The 16,411-nt window shown below is 37.1% G+C and overlaps 1 protein-coding gene across 1 annotated transcript in view; it reads left to right on the top strand.

Moving 5' to 3' along the window:
* SLC9C1 (solute carrier family 9 member C1) overlaps positions 1-16,411 on the top strand; it is a 79,386-nt gene that overhangs the window by 43,613 nt on the left and 19,362 nt on the right. The window contains exons 14-16 of the mRNA XM_034669712.1: positions 2,311-2,405; positions 5,915-6,034; positions 15,435-15,630. Of these exons, the coding sequence (XP_034525603.1) occupies positions 2,311-2,405; positions 5,915-6,034; positions 15,435-15,630 (411 nt within the window). The remainder of the gene's footprint in view (positions 1-2,310; positions 2,406-5,914; positions 6,035-15,434; positions 15,631-16,411) is intronic.

Genomic DNA, 16,411 nt, shown 5'->3' with positions numbered 1-16,411 from the left:
CTGTGGGAAACTGCTAATAGCCTAGTTACCATTTACCATCCAGGTCAGGATCTTGACTTGTTGCCATGACTCATGCTCTCAAAGTGTTCGTGTTGGGCCTTCCTCATTGCATATGGAACTCTCATGCATGTCTTGGCTATTCCAGCCATACAGAATTCCAAGCATTTTATGTGTTCATTCTAACTTGGGAAATGGAAGGTCTATAGGGCACAATTGCTCTCTCTTCAGCATTGGTCCTGGCAAAGAGGTTGACTCTCAAAGGCAGCTTTTCCAAGGACCTAAATAATTTCTTTAAGCAGTTGAGGCAGTGTCATGAAGGATGAACTTATGCCCATATGGTGTTTTGTTCCACCAGCAGATTTTATGATATCATATCTTTGAGTCGCTTCCAGATTTTTAATTTATTTCAAGAAAATATAGTATTCAAGAACCCTCCAAATCAATACAGGAGACTCCATTTTGGGTCTTGCTTCCCTTAATAATGTGACTCAGGACTTACTCTTTTTAGTCTTTATTCTTCCCATTTGTAAAAGAGGAAAATGCTAACTGCAAGACCTCTTAGATTTTTTTTTCACTTGTGATAGTCTATGCTTTCTGTAATATATGTTCCTTGTACTTTTTTGATTTCTTGCCCTAAATGTTTGTTTTCTACCATTATATCTTTGTTGATTTTGTGCTATGTATTGGGTCTTAACCAGGAAATCCTATTTTTAAAAGTAAGTTAGATCTTTCTGTTCTTTTCTCCAGCTCTTTATCTCATCTAGCATCTTTTTAGCCCTTCTTTGTTCTAGACATATTTTCATGTTTATCTTGGTTTAATTTGGTTTCTGCAACCTCAATTCTAATAGTCACTGCTCCAACCGTAATATTAACTAGTCTATTATAGTTTTCAAAGCTTTGAGAGCTTTTATTTAAATCTCAGCCAGTTATTATTAACTGGGGCAATACCCTCTCTCCTATTGTACGTTAGAAGAGGAAGCAGAGCAGGACAAGACAGTAGTATAGGAGAGACAACATCCCCCAACCATAACGGGGGGAAGGGGAGACAGGCTTGAGATTCAGAGAGAACTGAGTTTCTAATGTGATCTTGGAGAAAATACTTAACTCTTTGAGACTCAGCTTTCTTATCTATGAAATACAGAATAGAATATCTTCACCATATATTTCTTACAAGAATTAAATAATTCTATGCAAAATATATATAAATCAGTTAATTTAATAGTATGGTAGGGAACTCAATAAATGGCAGTTATTTTAAGGAATCAACCATTCTCTAAATTCTTCTTACATTTTGGTATGAATGATCATTTAAGAATTAACATTTTTCTAGAGTCTAACTGTTTGTCATTTGTGTTACTAAGCTTTCAGAAGTTCCATACTACTTTCAGCTTCCTTATTTTTCTACAAACTATGGTGTTTACCTTCAAGGATATTGAAAATATGTTAATCTCACATTATTTTGAAAGTATTTTAATTAAGTTTAAGAAGAAGAGTGTTACCCTGTTGAGTTCCTGTGTTACAGACAAATAACCTTTGTTCCCTCATTCTTCAAATTAGTTCTGTCCCTTTCTGATCTCCCTCAAGAGCAAAACTGCATTTCAATATCCATAAATGATTGTGCAGGCGAGACATGTTCTGTGGAGGTAAAATCTTTAGTTATATCATGCATTCCAATTTAGGCAGTTGGTCCGCACAGTGATTTTTTAACAGTGGTCAACACGCTGAGACGGGGGGGGGGGGGGGGGGGGGGGCAGTGTCAGCCAGCGGCTTCTGCATCTGCATAGTGCCTGAAGCAAAGTGGGCTCTCAGTATATGGACCGAATGAACAAGTGACTGTTTTCTGTACAACAGCAGCAGTTCATTTAATGCTTATAATAGACTGGAAAAAACAGAGTTGTGTTGTCAAAATATTTGGAAAAATGAAATTAGAGATATAAACCAGGATTCTTTACTATAGGATTTCTCAGTCTTTCATTTTCTAATATGCATTATAAACTTTTAAGATGGGGATATGCTTGCAGCAGGAAGTTCCCATATTTATTTGGCCCCAGAATGCCACTTATTTCTGAAAGCCTAATTAACATCTAGTAGGAACCTAGTTTCCCAGGGAACCAGTTTGATTTTACCCAAAGCTCAGACGGAACTTCTGCACCGATTGCAAGGTCTGGACTGCATAGAAACATTCTTTTTGTAGAGGTAGTAGATTATTTAGGGATTTTGACTTCTTTCTCACAGACCATTTTTCCATAAAGGAAATACTAAGTTGTTACTGTTATCCACGCTAGACAGTAATTTGCACATCTCTTTTAGGCAAGCTACCAGAGACAATACAGGAACGAGACCCTGTCCCAGAGTGCAGTCCAGGTGCTGGTCGGTGCCGCGGGAAGCTTCGGAGAGAAGGGAGAGTAAGTATCTTGGCAAGAGAAAGCTGCCATCCTAGGCCACTGCGTTTAGGAAATTGTGCAAGTGAGTTTGCTTGCTCTTTCTGGTAACTTGGGCTCATCCAGTGTTCCATGTGCGAGCCGCTGCCCGCTCCGCACCCCCACGTCGGGCCAAATCACGTACTTTCAGTTTCCCAGCTTGCTCGGCTTCCTCAGGCTTCGGCACACTTGAACATGTTGCCACTTCTAAGATGCTCTTCCCTTTCTCCTTTTGCCCCCAAAGCCGAGCTGTGGTAAAATACTCTTCCTTTTAGACTGCTTGAGTGCCTCGCTGAGGTCAAAGACTCCCTTGATTCCTCTGGGCACATCTTCCCAATGCATACTCTCTCAATACCCAGCATGTTTTTATAATAGCTTTTTTGCTGTAAGCCTCTGTAGTACACAGTGAGCTCTTGAAGTCCACCTCTTAGAGAGTAGCCTCAGATTCCCTTGGAAGGATAAAGGATACATGCGCGGGCTAAGGGAAGAGTTAAACTGCCATGCAGTTACAACGATGCCCACCCAAAACCCGGCTACAACTTCCCTTCTTCTTGTAAACCACACTCCTGGGACGCCTGGGTGTCTCAGTCGTTAAGTGTCTGCCTTTGGCACGGGTCATGATCCCAGAGTCCTGGGACTGAGTCCCACATTGGGCTCCTTGCTCGGCAGGGAGCCTTCTTCTCCCTCCCTCTGTTGCTCCCCCTGCTTGTGCTCTCTCTCTCTGACAGATAAATAAATAAAATCTTTAAAAAAAATAAAAAATAAAACAAAATAAACCACACTGCTGGTACTAAAGACACCCACATTCCCTGCGCGAATGGTCCCAAAGCTCATTTGTAAGGTCTTCTTGGGCCTTTCCCCTGGGCCATTATCTCGCAAGCAAACTGGGCCTTTGGTGTGCGTACCCTGAAAGCTAAGAGAAGTGGCAGCATGGTGTCCACTTGCAAGTACTGGCTTGTGCCACAGAGGGGGATAAAGCCGTGTGTGGGAAGAGAAGCTACCAGATGCTGGAGCGCAGTCTCAGTGCAGTTTGAGTACAGATTTCAAAGAGTGTAAGAGAGTCCATTTCAAGCCAAGCCACACAAATCATTACAACATACTTGTCAAATTCGGAAGATCAAATACATCTACTTAAAATTTTGTTTTTTTGATGAATGATGTGCAAGGACAAGGGCCTCCATTTGCCCCCTCGCTCTAGGCCGTTCAAATGCTTATGGGACGAGACCGGGAAAGAGGCCTGGACAAATGTGATCACTTAAAAACAATATGATGCATGCTTTAAAGAAGACAGATGCACAGTGTACAGTGGGATTTTTAATGAATGAATAAATAACATGCTGAAAAGCATTATCCCTGCATTGTTCAGGAGAAGTTAATATTTTAAAAAAAGCAGTATAGAGCAATTCAACCCATTGCCTTGATTTTTCCTCTTTGAAGCCTCCAGGAAGGTAGAAGCAATGTATGCCTATGAAGACCCACAGCAAGGAGGTCAACAGTGAGGAGAAGGGAGTGAAAGGGTTGAAAAGATTCCTAGCAGATGAAAAACGCACATTTTAAAATGTGTTATTTTTTAGTGATACATAAAAGAGATAAATATTACATACTAATGTGTGCAAAGGTAGACAGCAGGCACTGTGGGGAATATCAGGATATCAGGATAAGTGCAATGGTGTTCCAATCCCCCAGAGAACTTCCTGTTAATTACATTCATAGTCAGTACTTGCTGCTTTGCTGGGCTGCCGTGGAGTTGACTTTGCATCCTGGTCATTCCTATCAGTAGCCCCAAGCATTGGTATGTCCTGTGGCAAGAAAACAAGTCTAAGGAGAGAAAGAGTTGGGGGATTTAAACAGGGGCACCGGGACCTATGCTAACTGGTTGTGTAATTGCCCAAGAAGGAATTCTTTGAATAGAGAGCTTGTATTTATTAAGTGTTGTGCCAAGCACAGTCTGAAACGTGTTGCTTGTATTGCCAATCTAATGTTATAAAAGTCCTGTGAGATAAGTGTTAGTATTATCTTCATTTTGCAAATGAGAAACAAGAGGCGCAAAGAGATGAAACAATTTACCCGAGGTCACTTGACTGATAAATTCCAGAGCTCACGTTGGAAGTTTAAGCTGCCTCCCTATCCAATTAAAGAGATCACAACTGTCTTCCTAAATCAGGTCTAAGCAGGGAATGTGATGATAAAAAGTGGGAATTCAGGAGCCTGAATTACTGATATTACAGAATTTTAGGATTCATGGGAACTTAAGAAATGACCAGATCTTAGTTGAGACATTAGTTACTTCAGGAAGGTTTCCTGATTCCCCACACTGCATTAAATTCCCCCCACCGATGGACCTTGAGTGCCCCCTTGGTTATTATCTCCACAGCAACACCCACTACAGTTTACTGCATTTGTTATTTGCATGTTTTACTCCCTTAGTCTACTGGATCCTTAAGGGCAGAGATCTGTAGACGTTTATGGTTTCTTCCCAGCTTCTTCCCACTTATTATTGATATGCTCAATAACTATTTTTTAAAATTAGGAACGAATCAAGTCCTATATACATTTGCGGTTTTCCATGTAATTACCATATCATTCTATTGAATCACAGAGAATTGAATTACTTCCTTCTTTTCAATTACATCTGTATCCCTGTAGCAGAGAAATTGCTCAAATTTCAGAGTAAGAACAGTATAATCAATAGGAAAGACAAGGTCCACCTTTGAATTTAAGTCACCAATACCCTTCCGTTAAGCCATATTTTAAAGTAGGGCTTCAGACCCAAGGACAAAGCCCTATACCCTTTTTGATGAAGATAATGAAAACCAAGGGATTTGGCTAAGCAAAACCAAATCATAGCACGTAGATATGAGCTACCTCGATAGAAAAGCCAGCAGAAACCTAGAGACAATGGGATATGTGCTACCAAATTGTCTTTTGGGGTTTTAGGACCACTTACTTCTCCAAGTAACGATTAACTCTTTACTCACCACTTGTATTTTCTCCATTAATTCCCAATTACCTGCCCAGAAGGTAAAATCAAAGAGATAAGAGGATGTGTGGGATGGGCTGGATGCTTCATATATACTTTCTTATTTTGTTTTCCCCAACTGGCATGGGTATTTTCATGTCTGTTTTGTAGAGCAAACTTTTTAATGAGGTAATTTGTTCATTGCCTCACCAGATAATGGGGGATCCAACATGAAAACCTGGATGTATTTGAATCATGTTATTCTTTTCCTCCCTGAACCTTGACCTCTCTATTTTAAACCGTGTATCTCTGATTTTTTATACTTTGTCTTTACTGAGTGAGCCCCAGAATCTAAATTCATAATTATATATTTACTTGTATCTACAACTTTATGACTTGGACCTATGCTCATGAAAGTGTCCTATTTCCAGTTATCAATGGACAAATCATCTTCCTGCTTTCTGACAATACTGCATTAAGTCTATTCCCCAAATTCTAAAGCATGTTTAATGATTACTTCTTTCCCCCCCACCAGATATATGAGTCCTGAGACAATAAAGAATTATTCTGAAAGCAAAAAACTTCTTACCTTTATTAGAAAACTATTACTCAACTGGGTGTATAACACTAAAAAAGAAAAAGGGATCCCATCAAGGTAAGTGATTTTGAACCTTACTCGAAATGCTATCATACTGATTTTAAATTCCCTTTTTATTTTTTAAATTTATATCCTGGGAGCTCCTGGCTGGCTGTGTTGGTAGAGCATGTGACTCTTGATCTCAGGGTTGTAAGTTGAAGCCCCATGAAAAATTTAAAAAATAAATTCGTATCCTGGATATATTGGAAAATATTTTGGAGTAGTTTACAATTAAATTACTCATATATATACAAAAAGTTACGTTAAGAAAAAAAGAGATAGCATAATAACTTTTTTATTATTGAAATAAATTTCATATAATAAGATTAACCATTTTTAAGTGTATCATTCTGTGTTATTTAGTACATTCACAATGTTGGGCAACCATCATCTCAATCAAAATCCACATTTTTATTGCCTCCAATGTAAATCCAGCAGCCATTAAGCAGCCACTCCCTATTATTCCCCCTGCCCCCCATCTCCTGCATCACACTCGTCTGCTTTGTCTCTATGAATTTACCTGTTCTAAATGTTTCATATAACTGGAGTCATAAATACATAGCCTTCTGTTTCTGGCTTCTTTTACTCAGCGTAATGTTTTCATCCACATGGTAGAAGGTAACAGGACCATAAGTTTCATCCACTTTGTAACATGTATCAAGACTTTATTCCTTCTTATGGCTGAATAATAGTTCATTGTACAGATATATTATGTTTTGTTTACCCATTCATCAGTTGATGGATGTTTGGGTTGTTTTCACCTTTTAGCTATTGAGAACAGTGCTGCTATGAACATTCATGTGTAAGTATTTGAATACCTGCTTTCCACCTTTCGGGTATGCACCTAAGAGTGAAATTGCTGGATCGTATAATAGCTTTATGTTTAACTTATCGAGGAACCACAAAATTGTTTTCCACAGGTGCTAGACAATTTTGAAATCAGGATATATAAATATATCAACCTTACTTTCTTTTTCAAGATTGGTGTAACAATGTGGAATGTTATATATAAACGTTAATTTCATATATATTTTAGTATTTGCTTAGTTTTGCAAAAAAAAAATGTCATTGAGACTTTCACGGGGATTACATTGAATCTGCAGTATTGCCATCCTAACAATATTAAGCTTTCCAATCCATTTCATTTATTTAGATCTTTAATTTCTTTCAGGAATATCTTGTAGTTTTCAGTATACAAGTCTTTGATTAAAGTTAATCCTATATATTTTTTCTTTTCGATGCTATTATAAATGAAACTGTTTTCTTAATTTCATTTTAGGATTGTTCATTCCTAGTGTATAATTTCTGTATATTGACTTCGTATTCTGAAGCTTTGCTGAATTCATTGATTAGCTCTCCTGGTTTTTGTGAATTTGCTAGGATTTTCTGTATATTAAGATCATGTCATCTATGAATAGAGATAATTTTACTGCTCCTTTCCAATTTGGATGCCTATTGTTTTTTTTCTTAGATACAAGAGGAGGAAATATAGACCCCTCTTCTCTATAAAAGTATCAAAGATTATGTGGCATCTTTAATCTACCATACTCAATAGCTACCAGAAAGATATTTTCATATTATAGATTTTTTTAAAGCCTTCAATACTGACTAAAGCTACAGCTTTCTAAGTAATTATTCTTGTTGATACAACTTAATGAAAGGGAGAATGTAAAAACTATAATTGATAGTGTACCCTGTAGGCTATCTCTTAATATCATCCATCTCAAAGTGAGTAGTACAGATCCTGGTGTCAGATGGCTTGGTTTAGAATCTCAGTCTCTGTCACTTATTATCTGAATGAGCCTTTCAGTTCTCAACATCTGATACATACAAGGCCTGTGGCAAAGTAACTGACATATAGCGGACACCAAAATATGCTAGTTGGGTTCTCCTGTTTCCTCATGGGACTGTGGGAAAGAATACATAATAATGTGTGTAGAAGCACCTAGTCCAGGTAGCACTGGGTAAACATTTAACAAATGTGAGCATTTATTACTAAGTGCCGAATTCCAATAACGTAAGTATTACTGAATTGTTGATATTAAGAAGTGATAGAATCACAAACATGAACAAGTCCAATTATCAAAAGAAACTGAATATAAAAACACACATAATTCTTAAAATTAAAAATTCAACTTAAATTTTTCAGAATTGAATCAGAAGTCAATACAGTATATCTATTTTGAGGGGATACAGCTAGAGCTGCACAAAGAAGAATAAATGCCTAGCATTGATGGGATTTCTGTATCGGTGTCAGGGCTCTGAGAGAAAAAGATCAGGACCCTGAGATCTAAAGTGGTAACACTTGGGTGGAAAATCTGAAGGTCTTGAACCCTCACATTTTTCATGAATACTGTAGCCTGGCAGAGGGCAGCCATCTCTTTCTTGCTAGAGGATAATAGACTCCTATCACCTTCAGATGCTACAGACATCACAAAATAAAGCTTGTCTTTGTTTCAAGGTTATTTTCTGCCACCTTTCATTGCTTCCAAGGTAATTACCCATGTCAGATCACAACACAGCTAGAGGAGGAAATACAGTGCCTTCTTTAGGAGACTACAGCTTATCTACTGAAGGAATTACAGGACCTGACTAATACTAGCAAATACTGGTAGACATATGATGGAATGGATCTTGAGGGTATTGGACCACAGGGTTATAACATAAGGCCAAATTGGGCTGGATTTGTTGGCATAGTGGTCTTATCCATGATTCAAGGTTCAACATTCTGTCAAGGACACTTGGAGCTGGCACTGTTATACTCTTAGAATTGTTCTTTGAAGCTTGACCAGGCCAATAACCTACAGTAAATGAAGTGCAGAGGATAAAACTGGAATATTTAACTAGATTATTATATGAGAATGAAGGACCCACCACATGCCTTTGCCCCCTGGGAAGGACCAGAGGACATTTACTTTCACAAAGCAACACTGAGAAACTTGATGACAGATGTCCTCTGCAAGTGTGGTTGACAGTAGTTGAGGCTGGCATGGAGTTAGTCTTACTAGTATCAAAAGGATTTGGGAATGGAAGAAGACAGATGGCAGCACTTAAATGTCAAAAGCAAGGTAAGCATATTTTATTTTGTGACAGCAAACCTGGAATAGCAGTCAGAGTACCTTGACCTGGGTATAGCTAACAAATAATGTGTGTCGAAGGACAATGTAGACAAATAGTTAACTACATTTTATTTTACTTTTCTAAAAATAGAGAACTGGTGAGCAAAGGGATGAGATCAACTACTGCAAAGGAACACCATGACTCCCCACCCTTCCCTTATATCTAAGTCAGTTCTCAGAACCAGAGCCTTTGAGAAAGGTCTACAATAACACCAAAAATACATAGGATAAATATTCCTTCAATCTTTTCTCAGATGGACCTTTAGTCACTTTACCAGAAGAGTTACTTTTCATTTGGAAAAAAAGAATACTCAGACTTTTTAAAAGACTTTGGGGGGAATATAAACAAACAAACAAAAGGCCAAAGGCTTGGAATACTATCATAGTTCTCAAGTTAGAGAGGAAGCTTGTAGGCTAGATGATATATGGACTCCCTGACCCAGTCTGCTTCATAATAATCCAGCAAGTCCACTGTGTGGTTATTTCCCTAAATCTCCAAGTGTATCCTTGGGATGAATATAGTCAGTGTGTAGCTGAACATTCACATTTTCTTGCTGACCTATAGAATAAGAATTATTATGGCAGGAAAGTCCAAGTGACCAAGTGGAACCCTGGCCAAAATAGTCATAAGTAGCAATATAGTATTCTAGGAGTAAAGAAATTAACACCAACATTAAAGATTTAAAGGAATTGTGAGTAATCCCTATCATATCCTTTTCAATTCATCTATCTGGCATAAACACATCAAAGTGTATTCAATTATAAATTTAAGCAAAAGGTAACATCAAATGCAGTGCTGTGCCAGGTATGACTTTATTGCTAAAAGAACTCAAGAAAAGCAGTCTGTATTCTAGTCCAAGATAGTGACGAAGGAGGCTCCTGAACTTAACTCCTTTCATCAGCACACCAAATCTACAGCCACATATGGATCACCTCCCTCTCAAAGAAATCCAGAAACTAGCTGAGTGATTCCACACATCAGGCTAATAAGAAAATATCTACATTGAAACAGGCAGGAAAGGCTGAGACATACTCTCAGCATAAAACTCACCCCTGGCATCAAGGCATGTGATCAGAAGGGAACTCATGGCTCCCAACTTCTCCATGAGAAGTAAAGGGTTTGGACCCAACATCTAGTACCCCAACTTTTAAGACTTCCACTTGAGAGATGGGCCCCCGAAACACCTGCTCTGAGAGCTAATTGAGCTTATGTCCACAAGATCCAGAAAACTAGAGCAGAAAATGAAACAGTTCTGGGGCGCCTGGGTGGCACAGCGGTTAAGCGTCTGCCTTCGGCTCAGGGCGTGATCCCGGCGTCGTGGGATCAAGCCCCACATCAGGCTTCCTCCGCTGTGAGCCTGCTTCTTCCTCTCCCACTCCCCCTGCGTGTTCCCTCTCTCGCTGGCTGTCTCTATCTCTGTCGAATAAATAAATAAAAATCTTTAAAAAAAAAAAAAAAAGAAAATGAAACAGTTCTTAATGAGCTTGCAAGGACAGTGTGTCCCTGAAATGAATTTGTGCAGTTTGGCACCCTGGCTTTTGTGATTGCCATCCAGAGGACACACCCCCTATTAGTAACAGAAAAACATATGAAAGTATAAATCTCACTGGTAATGATAAATATATAAAAATTTTCAGACTACTCTAATATTGTAACAGTGGTGGGTAAATCACATAAAAATCTAGCATAAAGGTTAAAAGTCAAAAGTATTAAAAAATAAATATAGCTACAATAATGGATACACAAGATAAAAAGGGGTAAATATAAATTATGACTCTCAACAAAGTGGTTAAAGAAGAGGTGTATCTCAACAAAGGCCATATGTGACAATCACACAGCTAACATCATATTCAACAGTGAAAATCTCTTCCTCTAAGATCAGAAACAAGATAAGGAGGCCCACTCTCATCATTTTTATTAAACATAATATTGGAAGTCCTAGCCAGAGTAATTAGGCAAGAAAAGAAAAGTCATCCAAATCAGAAAGAAATGAGTAAAACTGACATCTTTTGCAGATTTTACAGAAAACCCTAAGAACTCCACCAAAAAAAGTTAGAACTAATAAACAAATTCAGTAGTTACAGGATACAAAATCAATATGCAAACATCAGTAGCATTTCTATACACTAATAACAAAAGAGGAAAAAATAAAGAAAATCCCATTTATAATTGCATCAAAATGAGTAAAATACCTAGGAATAAATTTAAAGGGGCAAAAGACCTGTATACTGATTACTATAAGAAATTGATGAAAGAAATTGAAGAAGATACATGTAAATGGAAAGATATCCTGTGCTCATGAATTGGAAGAATTAATATTGTTAAGATGGCCATACTACCCAAAGCAATCTATAGATTCAATGCAATCGTTACCCAAATTCTGATAACATTTTTTACAAAAATTTAAAAAATTCCTAATATTTGTATGGAATCACAAAATATCGTCAATAGCCAAAACGATCTTGAGAAAAAAATAATACTGAAGGTATCACACTTCTTGATTTCAAACTATATTAAAAAGCTGTAGTAAAGAAATTGTATGGTATTAGCATAAAAACAGACACACAGATCAATGGGACAAAATAGAGAGCCCAGGAATAAACCTGTGAGTATATAGTCAACGAATTTATGACAAAGGAGTCAATGATGTACAATGGGGAAAGATAGTCTCTTCAGTGAATGATGTTGGGGAAACTGGACAGCCACATACAAAATAATGAAACTAGACCACTATCTTACACTATACACAAAAATCAATTTGAAATGGAGTAAAGTAAGACCTGAAACCATAAAACTCCCAGAAGATAACATGGGGGATAAACTCCATGATTCTTGGCAATGACTTTTGGATTTGACACCAAAAGCAAAGGCAACAAAAGCAAAAATAAACGAGTGAGACTACATCAAACTGAAAAGCTTCTACACAGAAAAAAAAAATCAACAACATGAAAAGGCAAGCTATGGAGTGGGAGAAAATATTTGCAAATCATATATCTGGTAATATCTGGGTTAATATCCAATATGTGTAAAGAACTCATACAACTCAAGAGTAAAAACAAACAAAAAACCCCACCACAGTTAAATAATGGTCAGAGGAACCAAATAGACACTTTCCCAAAGAAGACATACAAATGGCCGAAGAATACATGAAAAGGTGCTTAATGTCACTAATATCAGGGAAATGCAAATCAAAACACAATGAAATATCACCTCACACCTATTAAAATCCCTATCAACAAAAAAGGACAAGAGATAATATGTGTTCACAAAGATGTAGAAAAAAGGGAACCCTTGTGCACTGTTGGTAAGTATGCAAATTGGTACGGCTCCTATGGAAAGCAGTTTGGAGATTCTTCAAAAAAATCAAAATAGAACTACTGTATGATCTAGCAATCCCACATCCAGGTGCACAACCAAAAGAAATGAAAACACGATATCAAAGAGATCTCTGCATTCCCATGTTCAATGCAACATTATTCACAGTAGCTAAGACATGAAAATAAACTAATTGTCCATCAAGAGATGAATGAATAAAGAAATATGGTGTATATATACACAATAGAGTATTATTTGCCATGAGAAAGAAGGAAATCCTGCCATTTGCAACAACGTTGAAGGCATTATGCTAAGTGAAATAAGCCAGAGAAAGACAAATACTGCATGATATCACTAACATGTTGAATCTATAAAAAAGAAAAAAAACAGTCAACTCATAGAAACAGAAAATAGCAAAGTGGTTACCTGGTTACCAGCTGAGGGGTTGGGGAAATGAAGGATGGTAAAAGGTTACAAACTTTCAGCTATAAAATGAACCAGGTCTGAGGATCTGATGTAAGACATGGTGACTATAGTTGATAACTCGGTACAGTGTACTTGAAATTTGTTAGGAGAGTAGAACTTAAATGGTCTCACTCCCCCACAAAAGGGAATCATGTGAGGTAATGGATGTGTTCCTTAATTAGTGTGGGGAACTCCTTTCACAATGTATACCTACATTAAATCACCATGATGTGCACTTTAAATATCTATGATTTTATATGTTAATTACACCTCAATACAGCTGAAATTTTAAAAAAGAAAAAAAAAAGCATTCTGGAGATGAAACTGAGATGGGCAGAATTTAACAAAGTTTTCCTCCATGGCTCCTTCCTCACACACACACCGCCAGAGGCTGTAGAGGGCCCTAGGAATGTGATGACAGGATCGTAAATTTATTCCTAATTTCATCTTCTTTTTCTTAAATAGGGCCCCAAATTGTAAAAGTTTCAGGTCCCGAGTAACACAGCTCTACCTCGGAGAATGGGGAAGTGATCCAGTACTTATCTAACCTTCAGTCAGCAACTGATTAATCATTTCACTTGAGTTTTAACAATAATGTGTTCTTATATTATTTGAAAATTAAAAAATAAAAATACATAAGTAAATCCTTTCATCCACAGTTCCACTCTCTGGCATACTGGGTATGGAAACTGTTTTGCAAAGCATATACATTAATTGAAATTTTTTTCTTCTTCCAATTTTTATTTAAATTCTAGTTAGTTAACATATATGGTAAAATTGGTTTCAGGATAGACTTTAGTTATTCAGCACTCACATACAACACCCAGTGCTCATCACAAGTGCCCTCTTTAATACCCATCACCCATTTAGCCCATTCCCCGCCCACCTTCCTGTATCAACCCTGTTTTTCTATAGTTAAGAGTCTCTTATGGTTTGCCTCCCTTTTTTTTCCCCTTCCCCTGTGTTCATCTGTTTTGTTTCTTAAATTCCATATTTGAGTGAAATCATATGGTATTTATCTTTCTCTGACTGACTTATTTTGCTTAGCCTAATACACTCTAGCTCCATCCAAGTCATTGTAAATGGCAAGATTTCATTCTTTTGATGGCTGAGTAATATTTCATTACACACACACACACACACACACACACACACACACACACACCACATCTTCTGTATCAGCTAGTGGACATTTGGGTTCTTTCCATAGTTTGACTATTATTGATAATGTTGTTATAAACATCAGGGTGCATGTGCCCCTTCTAATCTGTATTTTTATATCTTTTGGTCAAGTACCTAGCAGTGCAATTGCTGGATCATACGATAGTTCTGTTCTTAACTTTCTGAGGAATCTCCATACTGTTTTCCAGAGTGGCTGCACCACTTTGCATTCCCACCAAGAGTGTAAGAGGGTTCCCCTTTCTCTGCATCCTGCATCCTTGCCAACATCTGTTGTTTCCTGAGTTGTTAATTTTAGCCATTCTGACCGGTGTGAGGTGGTATCTCATTGTGGTTGTGATTTGTATTTCCTGATGATAAGTAATGTTGAACATCTTTTCATGTGTCTGTTAGCCATCTGGATGTCTTCTTTGGAAAAATGCCTTTTCATGTCTTCTGCCCATTTCTTAACTGGACTATTTATTTTTGGGGTGTTGAGTTTGATAAGTTCTTTAAAGATTTTGGATACTAACCCTTTATCAGATATGTCATTTGCAAATACCTTCATCCATTCCATAGGCTACCTTTTTGTTTTATTGGCTGTTTCCTTAGCTGTGCAGAATTTTTATCTTGATGAAATCCCAATAGTTCATTTTTGCTTTTGTTTCCCTTGCCTCCAGTGATGTGTCTAGTAAGAAGTTTTTGCAGCCGAGGTCACAGAGGTTGCTGCCTGTGTTCTCCTCTAGGATTTTCATGGTTTCCTGTCTCACGTTTAGGATTTCCATCCATTTTGATTTAAATATTTTGGTAAAATGTGGATGCATACTGTTCCAATACCACACATCCTGAGATTTTTTTTTTATGCCTCAACAAGGAAAGATGCTCATAATACATTGTTAAGAGAAAGAAAAAAAAAGTTTTCAGAACAATATGTATGATATAATTTCTTCTGTGTTTACAGATAATGATTACATAAACAAAAAGATTGGACCAATATTCAAACTGTTAATAGTAATCATGTCTGGCAGGTGGAAGGGATTCCCTTTATTATTTTTTTTAATATTTCCAGTTTGAATTATCCCCATCTTGTGACCAAAAGTACTTCTATTAAAACTAAAAATGAATGAAAGTTGAGGAAGATGGGGAAGAAAAGAAGGGAAACAAGCCTCAAGATATTTAGCAAAGGAGGAAATTAAAAGGACAATATCTGAAGTGGGATGCCAGAAAGTATTAGGTAGTGATTGTTCCTACCCAGAACTAAGCTGGGCTGTGTACTATAGAGGATTAGAACAGAACTGAACATATAATGATAATAATTCAGTGTAATTATTTTATCAGACAAAACTCTCTTTTTTTGTAGACATCGCATTCTTCGTGTATGCCATAAAATTGTATTTACTGATGAATTTGAATATATTGGATATCTTGTGATACTAATGAACATGTTTCCTATTATAATTTCTTGGATACCTGATTTAAGTGATATCTATGAGCATGAATTAAGATACTGTAACTACTCTTTTCTTGCATTTTATATCTTGGAGTCCTTATTTAAGGTAATCCAAAATTGTGTGTGTGTGTGTGTGTGTGTCTGTATCTGTGTATATGTGAACATGTTATATGTCTCACAGAGAGATTCCCTAACTTCATTTTTCAACACTAACCACACATAATTTTCCAAAGGAGTGCATGAAATTCTTTCTCACTTCACAAACAAATTCTTTCTCACTTCACAGACTTTCATTTTTAAAGGTAAATTTTTAAGGCAACTCAGTAGAAAACATCCATGCTGTAAGAATTGATTTTGTATTTGTAAAAATAAATTTTTAAATGGTGTGTGTCAAAAGGAGTTTCAAAGGTATTGGCAGTGTTCATAAACTTAGCAGGATTGTGTTCATTTTATTTTTTTAATACTAGATAAATAAACAGATCAACAGGTAGAGTGATAGATATCCCTTTGTACGTGAAAAACATTTCACGATTTTAATATGGTAGTTGTAAAATGAGGAAATGTACCCCCACAAACTGATAATAGTATTGTGTTATATGGATCAAAAAGTGGAGAGTGAGTATGTGAGTACATAACACAATAGACAACAATGAGGGAAAACTTAGAAGCAACACCATGATACCTGCAAGGAACATTACTCCCAGAGACTGGAGCTTGGGATGGATTGGTCAGCATGGATATTTGAGAGAAGTTAGATTTGTGTGGAAGATATGGAAAATGAGACGGGAGATGTGGACGTAAAGAATAAAGAGCTTCATAGGCCATGCTATCTCTTCCACTTTCCTGGCATCAACTACCATTTATAGTAGAATAACTTAAATTCATGT

The sequence above is a fragment of the Ailuropoda melanoleuca genome, chromosome 1 (genome assembly GCF_002007445.2).
Source record: "Ailuropoda melanoleuca isolate Jingjing chromosome 1, ASM200744v2, whole genome shotgun sequence".
NCBI classification, from domain to species: Eukaryota; Metazoa; Chordata; class Mammalia; order Carnivora; family Ursidae; genus Ailuropoda; species Ailuropoda melanoleuca.
Note: the sequence above shows the minus strand (reverse complement) of the source record. Positions and strands in the feature narration are given on the sequence as shown.